We start from the raw sequence: 18,963 nt of genomic DNA on the forward strand, positions 1-18,963 counted from the left end.
TGGTACAAACAGATGGACTGGGATTCAGCCATGAAAAGGGAGAAAATTCTGATACATGATACAACATGCATGAATCCTGCAAATGACATCCCAATAAAGCCAGACCCAAAAGAATAAATACTATATGGTTCCATGCATATGAAATATACAGATTAAGCAAGTGTATAGTAGGTTAGAATTTACTAAGAGCATAGAGTAAGGTGATGAGGGCAATGGGGGAATTATCTTGAAATGGGTGGAGTTTCTGTTTGGGTTGGTGAGAATTTTTTTGCAAAAATGGTGATGATTGTATAACTCTAATGAATGCAATTAATGCTACTAAATTACACAGGTAAATGGTTATAATGGCAAAAGTTTATACTATAGATATGCTTTTTAATTTTAATACTTTATCAAAAAGTGAATTAAATGGTTTTTAAGAACTGGAGGAAACCTCAGCAGAGTTGGCTGGTAATGTCTGAGAAAAGACTTGGAGTGGAGGTTCTTGACTCCCTTTATAATCTTCTTCCTGAAGATTATAGTGCAGAATTCAGAAATAGCCTCATATCTGAAAACTGGGCAGAAAGCTGGATTCAGACCAGCAGTGTGTCTCCAAGGTGTCAATGCCAGTCCCCAGGATGCCCTAGCTATCAACACTCTGCCTGGCCTTTTCTCTTCCCCTGAGAACTTGGAAGCTTGAAGCTGCACTTTATTCCATATTTACTTTGTCCTTAAAGACTGTCTTCAGTTGTAACAACAAATGGATTTTAAAGTGACTTTTTTTTTCTGTCATGATACTTATGAAATGGTCAGAGATAGCCATCTTACTTTGAAGAATCAGTAAAGTAGGAAATAAAGACCTTTTGAAATTGGAGGTACTACTTCCTTTTGAGAATGAAAAGCCTCACTGTTTGGTGGCTTTCTTCCCATCCCTTCCCTTCTGTCTCTCACTTAAAGCCTCTAGAGCAATGAGGGCCCAGGAGGCTACCACCAGCCCTCCCACCACCCCACTGGGAGAGCTCCTGTTGGCTGACAGATTATAGGGCTGCTATTTCAGTGTATTTTAGTGTGCATTGCTATTTTCTTATCCATGATATCTGTGTACCGTGTGTGATTCCTAGAATCTAAAAGCTTAAGGACTGGAAAAAGCTAAGAGATGTTTGAAACCAGAACTTAGTGAGGCTTGGTGACCCCTCTGACATCCTAACTAATTTAGAATCTGGGTCTTGGCATGCTTTCTCATAAACAAAAGCTCTTTCTTGCCCTGCATCTTCCACATGATCCACTCCACCTGGGCCAGCAGAAGCTCAGCTATTGGCAGTCACTGTTGCTGTAAGGTTGGAGGTTGGATGAATATAGAATGTCTCAAGCAGGTTGGGAAGGAACTATGTTTATTTGTTTGTGTTTTTTGGTTTTTTGTTTTGTTTTGTTTTGTTTTGTGGTGCTGGTGATCAAACACTGGATCTTACATATACTAGACAACACTCTACCTCTGATCTACATACCTGGCCCCAAGAAGTTGTCTGTGTGTTTACCATCAGAGGCTATTGGTTATACTGATGCATTTATTATCCAATCTACTTTTCCAAAAGTTCAGATTTTTAAGGATTTAGAAAGTGTTACTAGTCCATTTTCTGTTACTATAATAAAATACCTGAGGCTCAGTTTTAGAGGAGAGAGCAAAAGTTAGCAAGATGCCAGAGAGATTCAGCAGTTGGCCTTGCTCCTTTTTAACAGCTCACTTTTGCAAAAACAGCTAATTTACTCCTTGAGACCAGCATTAATCCCTTCTGAGAGCAGTGCCCTCAGTGACCTAATTATTTCCCAATAGGCCCGCCTCTTAAAGATTCCACCACGTCTTAATACGACCTTACTGAGGACTAAGCTTCCCATACAAGAACTCTCAGTGGACAAACCATAACAATGCAAAGGTTTTGCTGAAAGGCCCCTAGCTTTCAATTATAGTCACAAGACAATATCTTTTTTGTCATCAGAGGTAGAACACCAGACTAAGTGGTGTGAAGGTGGTCATTAAACTGACACATATTGACACAGATGTTATTAATGCAAATCATTTATTTATTTATTGTAATTATTTATTTGTTTATTATTTCTTACATACATCACAATAGAGGAATGCAAAGCATTTATATTGTTGGGTTTAAAATAAGTTTCCTCTGTGCCACATCCCATAGCATGACTCTCTCTCCCAAAATAAGTCCAACTTAGTTCTCTCTTTTCATGGGAAGAATACCCATGTTTTGTCCATGCTAAGAGGCTACAATTTGTAAGAATTTTCATTGGTTTTTGCCTCATAATGAGGCATAAATCTGATATTCATGTAAGTTCTGAGAAGATTCACATAAAGAGGTATTCAAATGACAGAATAACTGAATCACCAAGTCTCATTTCTTGTTTTTACTGCTGTACCAAAAACTTTTGATTTCTTTCAATCCATTCTAAGAACAATTTATTTGGGAGCTAAAATCAAATAAGTCAAATACAGTCCCTTCCACATGGTCCCATGTGTCCTTTGTGTTTGAAATAGAATGGAAGGTAGAGTTTGTCAAGTTGCTTTCTGAAGTTGGTGTTGGGTAGTAAACACCTTTCCTTTACCACCATCTTTAATTTTCAAATACTTAGTTTGCTTTATCTAACTAAAACATTGACAGATGTTGAGAAGTAAAATGTTTTCCAATAGGAGTAAGTTGCATCATGGAATAGAGTGAGGAAAGTTGGCAGTATTTCTTATTGGTCATGCCATTGGAATGTAGCTATGACAAAGAATTATGTATGGGCCATTTTGCTTACCTGAGCCTGTACCTTCCTGCTAATATTCTTTGTTGCCTACCTCCCTCAACCCCTGACTTGCAGTAGCTATGTGGTCTCCAAAAGTGTGGTGTTTACAAATAAGTAACTGTTAAGTACTTAAATGGTGTAATACCATTTCAACAGGAGTGGTTGGGGGAGGGCATAGACCAGAACTATTTTTGCAGTAGATCAAATCTAAGCAGCTTCTTACTTGTAAACTTAAGTGTGTGTTGTGTTGGTTTTCAAGTAAGGGCAGAAAATTTGTTGGTAATGTGTTGAAAAAGATCTCTCTAGCAATAAATGTTGTTTCTTGTGTCCTTTCCTTCCAAGAAGGTAGGTGGTTGGTTGGTTGTTTTGCACAATGCAAGAATGGTGAGTTATTAACCTCATTAACCCTAATCCTTCCTTTCCCAGCATTATAAAAACAAATTCACATGCCCCTGATATTGTAGGTTGCAACCTTTTGGAATGAGCTTAACTATTGGATGGTTTCTGCCTTTAATGGTGTCCAAGTATCACTGTACAAAGAAAGACCATGTGTTCTGCTGAAAAATCCATGGGCTGAGCAGATAAGGGAGCCCATGGTCTTTTCTCCTGGCCTCCTACCTTCCAGATTTAGGCCTAGGGACCAGAAAGAGGCTTGTGAGGCATCCACTGAACTTTCACATATCTTCCGGGATGCCTTCTTCCCTGGGTGAACTTTTTTTCCCTGCTACTGCTCTCCCACATACATGAGGCTGACAAGCTTCCTATATTCTGAGCTTTCTCATTTTTTTTTTAACTCTTACTTTTCTTACCAGGCAAGGTTTATTTCATTTGCTCCCAGCTACCCTTTGCCCATTCATAAGACAAGCAGCCAGCCAGTAGCCTCACACCCTATTTCCTTCATGGTGCATGGCTAACCTAAGGGTGGTTGGTGTGCTGTCTGGATGTTCCTCTCATGCTGTTCAGTTTTCTTGGTTCCTGTAAAAGTTAGGAGCCTGGTTTTTGTTGTTGTTGTTGTTGTTTGTTTAGTTTGGTTTTTTTTCTTTTTTTTTTTTTTTTTTTTTGGCGGTGCTGTGGATTGAACCCAGGGCTTGTGCATGCAAGGCAAGCACTCTACCCACTGAGCTATACCTCCAGCCCAAGGAGCCTGTTTTTAAGGTTTCTGAAGGAAGCCCCTTTTTCTATAGCCCACCAAAACATCAATTGGAGAGTCACACCCTCATCTGCCCTTTTGGGTATTGTTGTTCTTCCCTGAGTATTTTATGCATTCCCTTTTTCTTTGTTGTTGTTGTTGTTTTTGTTTCTGTTTCAAGCCCTACTCAAATCTGTGACAAAGGCTGAGTCTTGAGGAGGCCACAAGGCCCACTGCTGAGAGGGAGGCAAAGCTGGGCTCCAGAGATTTACAGGAGTAAGGCCTGCACCAGGGATTTAGGGTGGGACTTTCTTTTTCTTTTGTTTGTTTTGTTTTGGTACTGGGGATTGAACCTAGGGGTACTTAACCACTGAGCCAAGTCCCTACCCTTATTTATATTTTATTTAGGGACAGGGTCTTATTGAGTTACTTAGGGTCTCACTAAGTTGCTGAGGCTGGATTTGAACTTTTGATCCTCCTGCCTCAACCTCCTGAGCCATTGGGATTATAGGTGTGTGCCACTGCTCCCAGCTAGGGTAGGATTTTCAATTAGCAGGATTCTCCAAGAAAGGATCCTGGAGTTCAAGCACTTGCTTACTGCTCAAATCGTGGCATCTTTATTTTATTTCAGAGGGAACCAAAGAAGCCACTATTACAGGCCTTTAAATTCCTTCTGCCCCATCTAGCTGAGGCCTGAGCAACCACATCACCTCTCCCCTCATAAATCTTAGTGCAACTAGTAGATTTGACCCCTCCATATTTAACCACAAGGTCTGTGACCAGATGGCACTGATCAAACAGTGAAGATACTGCCTAGCTCAGGGTGGCTCTGGGATTTAGTAAGAAGCATATGTGCTGTTCCTGAGGGGTAGAGTTGAGAAAGCAAGATAAATAAGGAAATCCCCATGTTATTTGTTGGTTCTTACCCAAAGGGATTAAGTAGTTCCTTTTGTTACAAGGGTTAGATTTTTCTTTTCTGATATTCTTTCTTACTCTAGTCAAAGAAAAGACAAAAGAGGCAGAAACACTTATAAGCCAAGCTTCTCTCTTCCTTGCAGACCTGAAAGGAAGCGGAGAGATGTCATGCAAGTGGCCAACACCACCATGTCCAGCCGAAGCAGGAACACCACAGTGATGGACACCTACAATATGACAGATCCAGAAGAACTTGAGACAGAGTACCCTTTCTTTGAGAGCAGAGTGGATAACAAGGAGAGAACTGTCATCTCTAACCTCCGGCCTTTTACTTTGTACCGCATTGATATTCACAGCTGTAATCATGAGGCTGAGAAGCTGGGCTGTAGTGCCTCTAACTTTGTCTTTGCCAGAACCATGCCTGCAGGTATGGTTTGGTCCAGCTAGCCCCACTGCTGACTCAATCACAGCTTAGTAGAGAAGGTTGTGTTTTGTGGACATGGGGTCTTAAATCCAGGTTGACAACTCTGAGACTCAGTCCTACAAAGGAATATGTATGTGGTCATTAGTAGACAGCCTGGTAGACCAGCTGCCCAGGAAATGGAGCTCATGCTCTCACTGTGATGTCATTCCTATCTCAGGCTCTCCAAAGAAAATACTGGAGAGCTAAGAGCTCCCTGTAGAGTCCCCTCTCCTCTGCTTGGCTCACATTTGCATTTGCATAGTCCCTGGCCTCATAAACTATTCTTCCCTTCTGCATTCTCATAGTTTCTGTATGATTCCCTGTTGACTACCTGGATCCCAGAGTGACCATTACTCCTCAAGTCACTATTAGAGTAGCCAGTGGTCCTGCTTATTTGAATATGCATTTCCCTTGTATGTTAGACACTGCCTGTTGCTCAGACAACCATTCATATCTTTGAAGATAATGAACTGCCCAGCCCTCACTCCTGCAAGAGGCTTCAGGCAGTAGAAAGGGCATGGAGGCGACTTAAGTCTGGGAAGGGAGGCTTCCTCGACATAGTTTTGGCACTGACATGTAACATTCCCTGGCCAGTCCTCAGCCTCCAGTGCCTCAGTTTCCCCAACACTCCTCTAACATAGACCAGCTAATCTTTTGTACTAAGGACTGAACCCAGGGGTGCTTTACCACTGAGATATGTACCTCCAATCTTTTTTTTTTTTGTGTGTGTGTGTGTGTGTGTGTGTGGTGCTGGGGATTGAACCCAGGGCCATGTGTATGCACTCTACCAACTAAGCTATATCCCCAGCCCTATCCCCCAGTTCTTTTTATTTTTTGTTTTGAGACAGGGTCTCAGCAAATTGCTTAGAGCCTTGCTAAATTGCTGAGGCTAACCTCGAACTTAGAATCCTCCTGCTTCAGCCTCCCAAGCCACTGGGATTACAAGTGTGCACCACCATGCCCAGCCCAGCTAATTTGTAGACATCTTTGTCAGTAGTATTTTCCATGACTTTGGCTTACTACATTCCTTTAGAAAGAGGGGTCAGTACTGAAGGAATAGATGATGGCAGGGTGAGCTCACTTGCTCTCAGCACCTGTTTCTTAGTAGTATCTTCACAGACTGGCTTTGTGGCCATCCCTCACATACAACATAAAACTTGTAATTGCCATGTATATGTGGCCCGTGGAGGATCCGTGTCACAACCTGGAGGCTCCATGCACTACTTCAGCTTATCAGCACCCTTTCAGTGTTTTGTTGTTTGATGGGTTCTTTCTTCAAGAGGTAGAAGTAACAGAAAAAGAAAATTACTTATAGTGCCAGGAAGTTTTTATGCTTGGTCACAAGCGCTTCTGGTGGGGGACTTGTGGCATCTTGAGATTCATGAGTCATCAGGTAGGTCCAGTTTCTAAACCTGTGTTGTGTGTGTAAGCAGCCAACTCAGGAGGAGCCCACATGATCACTGTCCACAGCCACGCCCCCACAGATTTGGGGAGGAGGGTTCTCAGGTGACCCAGCATTTGTCACCCTCTTTGGGGACCTGAATCCAACTTTGTCCCTTATTTAAATTGTTGTACAGAAGGAGCAGATGACATTCCTGGCCCAGTTACCTGGGAGGCAAGGCCTGAGAACTCCATCTTTTTAAAGTGGGCAGAACCTGAGAACCCCAATGGATTGATTCTAATGTATGAAATAAAATACGGATCACAAATTGAGGTGAGACTGGGGCTTTCCTTTGCAGCTGCATGTATTTCCATCAGGGTTGATAGCATGTGTAATGTTATACTCAATTTACTTGCTGTTAGCTTAGCTTCAAACAATAAGATTGGGTGGAAAGTTGGTGAGGATTTAGGTCTTTCCAGCAGCTCCATGCTTATACAAGGAGCTAGAATGCTTCTCATCCTCAGAATAGTTTCATTGTAGAAAATTATCTCATGACATAGGTTAGGTCAGTCAATAATTTTTAACTCTCCTAAAGTTCTTTTGGGTTCCAAAGTGTTTGATTACAGTTTTGGGATATTGTTTAAATGACTTGAGGGAGGATCATTTTGGGGGGTGGGGCTGGTCAAAGATTGGGCAGCTAGAGTCACCGAGGTAGCAAGTGAGCTGGCAAGTGCCAGATATCTACTATGTTTGTAGGCAGTTGATGCATGTGTTTTATTTCCCCTCAGGATCAGCGAGAATGTGTGTCCAGACAGGATTACAGAAAATATGGAGGGGCCAAGCTCAACCGGCTAAACCCAGGGAATTATACTGCCCGGATTCAGGCTACCTCTCTCTCTGGGAATGGGTCATGGACAGATCCTGTGTTCTTCTATGTCCCAGCCAAAAGTAAGGCTATTGAAAGAGTAGTATGATAAAACTGAAAGCTGGTCCAGGATTCAGGAAGGCTGGGTTGCTAAGGATAAAATGGAGTAGACCAACTCTCAGAAGTGTCATGCTAAAAAGCCAGTGCCTTGTCTGGGAAATCAGTCTAGGGGATTGCTGGACTTTGAGTCCCTACCTCGTGTGACTGGTTGGAAGAGGGTCTGAGCTCCCCTTTTTGGAATGGTGCAACCACTGTTGAGCCAGTAAAGACCTTTGCTTTCACTTTGGTCTATGTTCAGAGCCATTTTACATGCTAACCATAGTTAATAATAGTGTATTATATTCTTGAATATTATTAAGAGAGAAGATTTTTTAAGTGTTCTCACCCTCCAAAATGATAATATGTGATATAATGCATGTTAATTATCTCAATGCATACATATTTCAAAACATGATAAATACATATGTGATTTTATATGTCAAAATAAATAGATATTTTCTTTAAAAAGAATAAAACAAGGACTGTAGTAGTTTAGTCAACACTGAATGTTCAGAGATATACATGATTATCTGAAAATCCTCTATGACAGATAGCAAAAGGATAGGAGTGAATAGAATTGTAAACTGAGGTGATAGTTTATGTATCTGGCACTGTGCTGTCCCTGAGTTCAGGTTTCAAAGGTAAACAATTGCTTAGGCAGATAATTTTGTCAGTTAAAATAGTCTGAATTCTCCCATTTAGTCCACTTAAGCTAGTCTGACCAGTTAGCTTATATGACTTTTCATTACTGTGACAAAACATCTGAGATAATCTATTTATAAGGAAGAAAGATTTATTCTGGCTTATAGTTTCAGAAGATTCAGTCTATGGGCAGTTAGCTTCATTACTTTTGGATGTGTGGTGATGCAGTATATTATGGTAGGCCGTATGTGGTGAAGCAGAGCTGCTCACCTCTTGCTGGTTGGGAAGCAAAGATAGACTGGAAGGGACTGGGGTCCCAATATCCCCTTCAAGGCACACTCCCAGTGACCTAACTCCCTCTCACTAGATTCTACCTCCTAAAGATTCTACCACCTCCCAATAGATGCTCTAAACAAAAAACTAAAGAAGCTATAGAAGTAAAAAATACAATTGATAATTTAGACTTAACAGACATAGAATATTTCATATATCAATGACTGAATACACTTTCTTAGCAGCACATGTAGCCTTTTCTAATATAGACCATGTTATGTAAACTATCACATACGTTCACATTCAATTATAATATTACCTTAATATATTTTAACATCTGTAAGATTATTTAGATAGCTCTATTTCCATTGATATTAATTTTTGTGTTCTTGCTTATTTTCTTGATTAGATTTATCAAATTTTAGCTGTATTATTTCTTATTTTGTATATTTTAAAATAATTGACATGTGGATTTGGGGTTCTATATATCTTATGGTAATTGATTACTAATGTAATAAATCATGCAGGAAACCCAATCTGCATGATTTCAAATTTTAAAAAAAAAGTAATGGAAATGCTTTTTTATTAACTATATTGGTTACATACATGTTGAAACTGATCAAATTGCATACTTCAAATATGTGCATTGTATTGTACTTCAATTTTATCTTAATAAAGTTATGGGGGGGGTGGATATTCTACCACTTCCAAATAGCACCACAGACTGGGAGCTTAGCTTTCAACACATGGGCCTTTGTGGAACATTTATCCAAACTACAGTTTATGCCACTTTTCCAGTACCTGGAACTCTAACAACATTCATATAACCTTCACCAAAGTGGTGGCTTTTTCCCTCTCCCTCAATCCCCAGCATCCCCAAGGATTAGAGCCTAGGCCTGGGGTCTTGGCATTTGGCTGTGATCTATGAAGCAGCATCCTTGGCTTCAGAGCTTAGTGAACTTGGCTTTTCTTCAGAGAGGTCATGTTCCTTTCTGCCTTTTCTGTTCCTTATGTAACCCTGTGAGTGCCAGGATGCCACTGGGGAACCCAAGAGTCCCTCTGATGGAGTTTCTCCAGCAGAAGTTGGCATGAACTGCAGGGAAATTGAAACCACATGCCAGTTTTGCTGCTGGGAAGCTTTTCCTTATGTCAGACAAGACTCTCCCACTACAGTTTAGTCTCATTTCCTCCTGTTTAATCCTCAGAGGAGATGGAAGCTTTGGAAGCTTTCTGGCACTTGCTATCTTTTTAGGAACTCTGCATGTGCTTGAATACTATTAAATTATCCCCCAGACTTCCCTTCTCCAGATTAAATATTCTCAAATCTTTGGCCTTTTTTTGCAGCCCAGTTGCAGAGATCAGTTTTCTAACCATTTAATCATTTTGTTCTTCTCTGGATATGATCCAGTTTCTCCATGTGCCTGTTGAAATGTGAAACTTAAACACAGTACAACCTGACCAGTAGTACAAGTGATATAAATACAAGAAATAGTCTATGGGCTAGTTCTAGTCTAAGGGGAAACAAAGAAGCCTCCTAGCTTCTGATACCTCATGAATATTTTGAAACTTGCATTCATTTTGAAAGATACTTGATAAATATATCTTTAATGTAAAAAAAATTTGAAGCATCCTTAATAGTCTTTAAAGAGAATATATGTGTTTTTATTTTAAAGAGAAATAATAATAACAGATTTTAGTAGCAAAATAATCATTGACTTATGGTCCTCATAACTTGGTCCCCAGTGAGTTCAAAGCCCATTTCCAAGTAGACCTCTCTATTTGGATGTCCATTGAGTACCTCTTGCTCCTTGTGCACAAAACCAAAATCTAAATTCCTGTCCTTAAAACACACACCTCTTTTCTCCTTGGTTTCTTAGCTCAATCATTAGCCCTGATCACCCAAATAAGGAACTTCACAGTTATCCTTCATTCTTCTTTCTCTCCAGCCACTCATTTTTCATTCCAATCTAAGTCATATGGATTCTCTCTCTGCCTCTTAAATGTCTCTGGAACCCAGCTTCCCTGTTACCACCTCCACTATGGCAGGTCAGAGCCTGCTGGTTGCTTGTGTTCTGGTGGTATTTTGAGGTGTGGCTGTAGAAAGCCTGGCTTCCCATCTTGGAAGGATGACTTACCAGCTACCCCTATGACCTTGGGAAGGCAAGGTTATCTCTGTAATCTGGCTTGTTTATAGAAAAGGAGCAGTGATTTCTTCCTGAAGTCAGAACTGAGTACCACAGAGCATCCCCAGAGGTTGCAGCATATTTTCTCCCAATTCTCCAAGACATGGCAGTGGAGAGGACCCCAGTCTGTTCTTGGACCCCAGCACATGAATCTGATCAGTTCACTGCTGGTTTTGAAAACTTTTGTTGACTCCTTTAAATCTGAATAATGGAGTTGAAACCACTTGGTTTGGTCTAAGCCCTGGTGAGCTGGCCCTGGCTTCTCTCCAGTGTCATCTTTAAGCCATTCCTCTGCTTATAAAATCATTTATCCCAAGGAAAGTGTATCTTTCTCTTTCAAGACTCAGGCTAAAGAAATTTTCTCCTATGGAGCTTCCCTTAACTGCCCTTTCTCCTCTCCCTTGCTCTCTGTATCCTTGCCATTATGTGTGGTCTACTTTTCTCTACCTTTTAACATGATTTCCTGCATCTGGCAGAATTTTCAGGGGTATACATCTAAATCCCTTTTGCCCAACTTATCATCTGTTATCCAAGTCTGGTGACAAGTGCACTCATGGTCTCAAGACTTTAACAGGTCTCAAATGATTGTGAAAATTTAGAGCAGCATTGGCAAGGGGTACCATCTGGTTATTTTAAATTTTTCATGGAATTATGTTAACAGGTAAAGGTCAGTATATATATATATATATATATATATATATATAAGTAAATGTTATTTCAGCAAATGTGTGTGTATCCACTAAGAATCATTAAACTGCATACAGAGACTCCTTCAGTCCACCATTTAAGCTATTAAATCAGAATATACTGCGTTAAAAAAATAAACATATACCTCATTCTACATGTAACTTTTTTTTTTTTCAGAAGTGGGAATTGAACCCAAGGGTGCTTTACCACAGAGCTATATGCCCAACCCTTTATTTCCTCTTTTTTCAAATATTCCATTTGTTTGCTTTGCTATTTCTGATACCATTTACCTTCAGGAATTCCTAGTGTTCAATAGGAGAGTACAAAAGCTTTTAGGGATTTTTTTTCATATTTCTAAATGAATTTTAAAGATAAAATGAGCAGATTGTTCACCTAATGACATCATATCATGTCCTTCTCATTTCTGCAGCAACATATGAGAATTTCATCCATCTGATCATCGCTCTGCCGGTCGCCATCCTGTTGATCGTGGGAGGGCTGGTGATAATGCTGTATGTCTTCCATAGAAAGAGGTGAGCACTGAGGCCAATTTAAGACAATTTTTGCAGCCAAGTGGTTTGATGATTTGAGCATGAGCAAAGGTCAGCTCTTTCGGGAAATATTATACAGAGTGGAAAACTTTATAGTCATACATTCTTCACAGGAGAATAGAACATTTTCTAATGATTTAACAACAACAAAAAGGGTTATTTTCTTCATATCCCTCTTCCCTTCATTGGTTTCTCTGATGCACAGGTTATGCTGGCTAACGTGGAGCTTTTCCACACATACCCCCCCCATCACATAAACTGTGTTATTTCCATTGAACAAGGAAACTACTATTTCTTAAAAAGCTCTGATCTGAGGCCACCAAAGAAGCCAAAAGATGTGTCCTCAAATATCTACTGGCCCTAGACTGAACTGGGGGTGCAGACCAGAGCTCCTGTTAGCAGTTAGCACTCTTCCCTTTCTTTCTCAAGATACTTCATGAAACAACAAATAAATCAGATGTAACAAAGATGAAAATATATCCAGAAAGATGGAGAATAGGGTTTCTTAACCTGAATTTTCTCATTTCTTGGCAGGAATAACAGCAGGCTGGGGAATGGAGTGCTGTATGCCTCTGTAAACCCAGAGTACTTCAGCGCAGCCGATGGTAAGAGTCTTACCCAGGGTCTCTGGCGGGGGGAAGTCAGGAGCTGTCAGGAATGTTATTAACTGGGGAAGAGGTTTGTGTTATTTTGAGGTACCTTTGCCCAGGATCCATCTTTGATAACCTAAATCAATCAATCTATCTATCTATTTTTTTAGCAGCTCAGTGCATTTATCAAAAATTTTGAGACTGTGTTGGATACCCCAAGGAAAAATAGGCTTTAGAAATAAATGTCACGAGCACAGTAATCAGTTTATTTAGTTCCTTAAAATTTTATGCCAGAATGAAAGAAACTTTCTATTAACATGTAATCATTGAATGTGCTGCAGATGATAAAACAGTCCTTTTAATTCTGTTTTGGCTAGATGGTCAAGGCATTCCAGTTGTCTCTGGCCATTAAGGGCTGCTCTGGTTTATCTTAAAATTCTTCTGTCATTCTCTCCTGAGGAGGGTAATACAGTTTTTTTTTTTTTTTTCCTGATTCACATTCCCTTTGTTAATACCTAATGAGAGTCATTTAGTTAAATGGCACAGAAAGTCTGACTTGGAAGCTGGATTGTACTCAATGGTTATTTCCCTTCCTCCACCCCACCCCCACTTTTTAGCTTTCTTTTCTTGCTAGTACACTTAAATACAAACTTAAGTTAGGCTGAGGGTGGTTGCCATTGGGTCCTACAGGACTATAACTTTGTCACTTTGCTAAGGGCTTTTCCAAACACTGTCCCATGTTCTCCCTACTCCTCCTCTGGGTGGGTTTCCTTACAACCATCTTCAGGTGCAGAAATAAGCTCCAAGAAGGAATTTGCCTATGGCCACACAGTGAGGCAGTTGGAAAGCCAGGATGAGCTTGCTCTCACCAGCCCTTCCTGCTGCATCTTGTTGGCATGCAATGTAGTCAGTGTGGAAGAGGACCCTAGGGTCCCTGGGGCAACCAGGGAAACTGGCCCATAGGATGGGCTGTACCAGGCTTGTCAAATGAATAATCAAGTGCATGACATTCGGGGAGTGTTCAGAAAAAAAATGTTTACTACTTTCCTGCTTCGGGAGAAGTGAAAGTAGATATGCTGGAAATGTGAGATAAGGAGTTGTGATTATTCTAATCAATTATCCTGATCAAATGAGAAAGCATAGGAAAATACTTTGGTAATTTTAAAGTACTGTGTAAGTGTGTATGGTTTACTATGATTTCTGTAATCATTTCTAATTCAATTATGTTTATAGTAGAGCTGATCAAAAACAGCCCCTTCTGAATGGGAATTGGGTACAGAATAAGTACATTATTCCTATTTACATAAAGATCTCAAAAAGTTGGTTTTTAGCAGATATTTATGTTTGTGTGTGTGTGTGTGTGTGTGTGTGTGTGTGTGTCACAGAGGACATTCCAGAAGGATGAACACCACACTTATAAGAACAGTTACTTACAAAGAAGATCCTTCTCTTTTAAAAATAATGGGTATCTAGAATATTTGTCTAGCATATTATAGGGTCCTGGATTTAATCCCCAGCTTTGCCAAAAAATGAAAAAGAAAAACCAGCAAGATGATAGGTCTTCATTGGTTATACTAAAAATAGCATTTTAACTTTTATTTTATTTTATTTATTCATTATTTTTGAGACAGGGTCTCTCTTAGATGCCCAGGCTGCTGTGGAACTCCTGGGTTCAAGTTATTCTCCTACCTCAGTCTCCCCCATAAACTTGGGATTACAGGCATGCATCACCAGCCCAGCTCAATAATTGCTTTTTGAAAAAGAACAAGAAAAGAAATCAAATCAGTAAAGGTGTTCTCCCAGACAATGGGAAGACACGGGGACAGTGCAAGGCCACCTCTCCTCTCTGAAGATTATATAAGACTATACCACAGAATCTACTGTATTTTTAAATAAAGCATTGAAAGTGGGCATTTTCAGCTTTAATGATGAAATATACAAGAAGTTTACAGAAAGTATTAATACGATAAAGTAAGGCTCTGTAACAGTGACTTGAATTCAAATTTTGTGTCCTTAACAGAATGCTTTCATAATATGTCATAGTTCTTCAAAACAAAACAGAAGCAAACTTATTGCCACCCACACCAACAGGTGGAAACAAGTCACCTCATTTGAACTTAATTTATTCAGCCTTTTGACAAATACCACATAGCCATTTTCCTCAAGGGAAAATAAAATGACACTGCATTTCAAAGGTGCTTAAAAACTTCTTTCTCCTAAAGCTAATCTGCATGTCACCATTCTCCAGACTACATTGAAAATCCCCTACAGGAAAGTGCTGATAACATTGTGCATGTCTATAAACCGCTACTGGCTGGTGGGGCTTAGGACTGCTGGTTAAAGTCTGAACTCTTGGGTTGAGTTTAAAGAAAAGGATTGAGGGCCTTGACTTCTGGGACCTCCCACAGAATGAATGTGATTGGTTTTAACTCCACGTTCTGTGGCACACCACTTAGTTAATTCTGATTAAAAGCCAGCCTGGATCTTCAGAGATAAATGGATAGAGACAGTGACTCTTTATACCTTCAGAGGGTATTGTGAAGAGCTGTATCTCCTGGCTGCCTTACATCCTTATTCCCCCTAAGCAAGCTTTAGCCTCCTCTTTAGGAGTGCTAACTGCCTCAGCCCTACAGAGGCCATTTGAGAAATTCCTGAGCACATATGTATGATAAAACATAGAAATGTGTATGGGAAGAAAATTAAGAAACTTAATATTATCTATGTTAGACACTCCTCAAAGTATAAATTGGTGGTATCTCCTGGGCCTCATTGATAGTAAACATTTTTCCTTTAAGACATCACTAAAGGTAAATACTTGATGTGGGGATTGCCACACACAGTTGTCAGCTACTGGTCTATCCCATCCAGGCGCAGACCCAAGGTCAGTCTCTGAAAACACAAAAGCAAATACAGGCATGAACCCCACTTCTAGTCCTCTATTTCTGAACCAGGACCACTTCCTTCCTGCCAGGCAGAACCTGTTGACTACTTCCCCTCAGGCAGAGACCTTAGCTCACAGCACTTAGGAGATCATGGTTATAATTGAAATTTAATGCAGATCTTATGGACTAGGTTGATTTTATTTTAATTTTTATCCTACCCATTGGAGCTGTAGGATGGGACCATTGCTTGATTTTTCTTTCTTTCTTCCACCCACCTCCCCACTTTTTTTCCTTCTTTCTTCCTGCCTAGAATTATTTATTTTCTCAAACCAGATCAAATCTAAGCTGCAGAAGAAATCATATGCAAGCTCAGTATTTACCACCCCACCCCCAGCCCTTCACCCTGGTATCAAGGGAGTCCCTGGAATCACAGAGTCCAGGCCAAACCACCACAGTCACTAGCAGTTCTCCCTCAGCACCAGAGCTCAGTTGCTTCTGTGCTTCACTAGTGATCCAGTGGCCAAAGGCAAGGCTGGGAGATGATATCTAGACTACAGAAGTCCTCCTGTTAGAAAGATGATGCAGTTCACATTAGTAACCTCACATTTCCTGGTAGCCATACTTAAAAAAAAAAAAGAATGAAATAAATTTTAATAATGTTTTATTTAACCCAATATATCCAAAAATATCATCAGTTGAAATCAATGTAAAAGTTACTGAATTTTTTTTTGCTAAGTCTTTGACATTTAGTGCATATTTATACTTAGACATGTCTCAAATGGACTAGCCCCATTCAGTAGCACTTGAATAGACAAAACAGGCTATGCTGGAAACCCTTAACATCTCTTTTGGATACATCTGAGAAGTAGGATGTTACCATTTCTCACATGCACCTCTGACTTTTTCCCCTTCCAGAATGAAAACTCTTGTTGGGGATATAGCTCAGTTGCCTTGAATGCACAAGTCCCTGGGTTTGATACCCAGCACCAAAAACAGAATGAAAATTCTTCCCCCCTTTCCTACTACTACCCTCTTCCTCTGATTTCCTTTTGGATCCATTGATGAGGACTAGCAAACTTCAAACCCAGAATAATTCTTAACCATTTCACTCAATTTTTCTGTCTCCTGTGGTTAGCTTGCATTTTTTTTGTCGTGGTTTTGTTTTTGTTTTGGGGTGGGGGGGGGGTGGAGGGTTAATACTTCAACTTTTTTTAAGATTGTTTTGATGACTTCTTTTTTTAATCACTAAAACAGAGAAACATGTTTTATTATGAAGAACACCATCTCAGGTCTAGGGTTATGATTGTATTTTTGTTGTTATTGTTTAGCAGAATGCTCTTTTTCACTTCTCTGGTTGTACATGAAGTAGAGTCATACCATTTGTGCAATCATATATGTACCTAGGGTAATGATGTCCATCTCATTCCACCATCTTTCCTACCTCCTCCCCTCTCTCCCTCCTCTTTACCCAATCGAAAGTTCCTCCACTCATCCCATGCCCCACCTCCATTTATGGATTAGCATCCATTTATCAGAGAAAACATTCGGCCTTTGTTTTTTTGGGATTTGCTTACTTTGCTTAGCATGATATTCTCCAACTCCATCCATTTACCTGCAAATGTCATAATTTTGTTCTCTTTTAATGCTAAGTAGTATTCCATTGTGTATAGATGCCACAGTTTCTTTATCCATTCATCTATTGAAGGTTGGTTCCACAGTTTAGTTATTGTGAATTATGGTGCTATATATATTGATGTGGCTGCATCACTGTAGTATGCTGTTTTTAAGTCTTTTGAGTATAAACTGAGGAGTGGGATAGCTGGATCAAATGGTGGTTCCCATTCCAAGTTTTCCATAGTGCTTTCCAGAATGGTTGTACCAATTTGCAATTCCACCAGCAATGTATCAGTGTGCTTTTTCCCCCACACCTTTGCCAATACTTATTGTTGTTTGTATTCTTGATAACTGCTATTCTAACTGGAGCAAGATGAAATCTTGACTAGTTTTGATTTGCATTTTTTCTAATTACTAGAGATGAAAGTGATGAAAATAAATAACCAAAAGGAACCACTGTTTGCTGTCCTATCCTAGGCTTCTTGTTTCCTTCTCATTCTTGTATGTTGATAATAATCTTTGAATTATCTTGGAATCCTCAAAGATTAAGAATACCTGTACTTTGTGCATTCTTACTCAAGTCATTGGCATGGGGACATTTTGGAGAAAGCCATGTGATTGTCTCCTGATAGTCTGTGGATTTTAGGAAGCAGCATCTTGCATTATTTGGCCTGAAGTTTCCCCCAAAAGCCGCATTCTGTATGGGGGCTGTTTTCCATGCCTTTTTCCATCCTGGTTTCTTCTCTAGTGTACATTCCTGACGAGTGGGAGGTCGCTCGAGAGAAAATTACCATGAGCCGGGAGCTGGGGCAGGGGTCCTTCGGGATGGTCTATGAAGGAGTTGCCAAGGGTGTGGTTAAAGATGAACCTGAAACCAGGGTGGCCATCAAGACAGTGAACGAGGCTGCCAGCATGCGTGAAAGGATTGAGTTTCTGAACGAGGCTTCAGTGATGAAGGAGTTCAATTGTCACCATGTGGTAAGAGAAGTTCCCTGAAAAGCCAAGGTCTGACAGAGGAAAAAAGCATCCCCAGAGAGCCCCAGTGTGTCTGTGGTGACACCTGTGGGTTTGGTGTCCCGCCCTCTACCTTCTAGTTATGTTACCCCATTGCCTCACCTGCAGAGCTTGGTTGGTAGATGTCCTGGTCCTCCCTGCTCCTGGCCACCAGGTCCCAGAAACACACAGACAATTTCAAGTAGCGTGAGTAGTTATGTGGACAACTCTTCCCCGACTGAGCTTTTCTCTTTTTGGTTCCTCACAGGTGCGGTTGCTGGGCGTGGTGTCCCAGGGCCAGCCAACGCTGGTCATCATGGAACTGATGACACGGGGGGATCTCAAAAGTTATCTCAGATCTCTGAGGCCAGAAATAGAGGTCAGTTTTGTTTTTCACCAACCTCACATGTTATCTCACCTGTAGAAAAATGTTTTGTCCTTAAATCAGTTTACTTTTTAATCAGCCTCAAGTGTTTCCTGCTACAACCTTGGTTACAGTCCTTATGTAAAGGATTTCCCAACTACAGTCAGTCCTTGACTTTTGTGAGAAGGACTTGTCTGTCTTTTCTCAGATCACTGTCCACGTAAGCAGCTTTGTGCCTTCGTGACTTCATTTCCTCATATCCATCCATCAGGCCACGTTGGTGCCGCCCCCCTCCCTCGTAACCTTGCCTGCCAGCCTGCCCTGCTGCCAGGAGTTATCTCCTCCTCCACTAACTTCCCCGTGCACTTGACTCATCTCCTAGCACAAATTGCCTCTTGTGGTTCTATGAGTATATCCCTTCTTCACCCATCGACTTCAGTTTTTTCATTGAGCATGTAACTCAGGTCTCATTTGTGGCAGGCATTCTTTCCCATAAATGCTTGTTGAAGTTCAGTGTTAGGCTGGATGGATTTTTGCCCTTATCTTTGGGAAGT

At 40.5% G+C, this 18,963-nt stretch overlaps 1 protein-coding gene across 2 annotated transcripts in view; it reads left to right on the forward strand.

Moving 5' to 3' along the window:
- Nucleotides 1–18,963, forward strand: part of IGF1R (insulin like growth factor 1 receptor) — a 303,322-nt gene that overhangs the window by 264,485 nt on the left and 19,874 nt on the right. For both annotated transcript variants that reach the window (XM_081291213.1, XM_081291214.1), the window contains exons 11-17: nt 4,966–5,249; nt 6,863–6,999; nt 7,455–7,614; nt 11,846–11,948; nt 12,501–12,571; nt 17,801–18,030; nt 18,314–18,424. In XM_081291213.1, coding sequence (XP_081147339.1) covers nt 4,966–5,249; nt 6,863–6,999; nt 7,455–7,614; nt 11,846–11,948; nt 12,501–12,571; nt 17,801–18,030; nt 18,314–18,424 — 1,096 coding nt within the window. The remainder of the gene's footprint in view (nt 1–4,965; nt 5,250–6,862; nt 7,000–7,454; nt 7,615–11,845; nt 11,949–12,500; nt 12,572–17,800; nt 18,031–18,313; nt 18,425–18,963) is intronic.

The sequence above is a fragment of the Spermophilus citellus genome (assembly GCF_964194105.1).
Source record: "Spermophilus citellus genome assembly, chromosome: 4".
NCBI classification, from domain to species: Eukaryota; Metazoa; Chordata; class Mammalia; order Rodentia; family Sciuridae; genus Spermophilus; species Spermophilus citellus.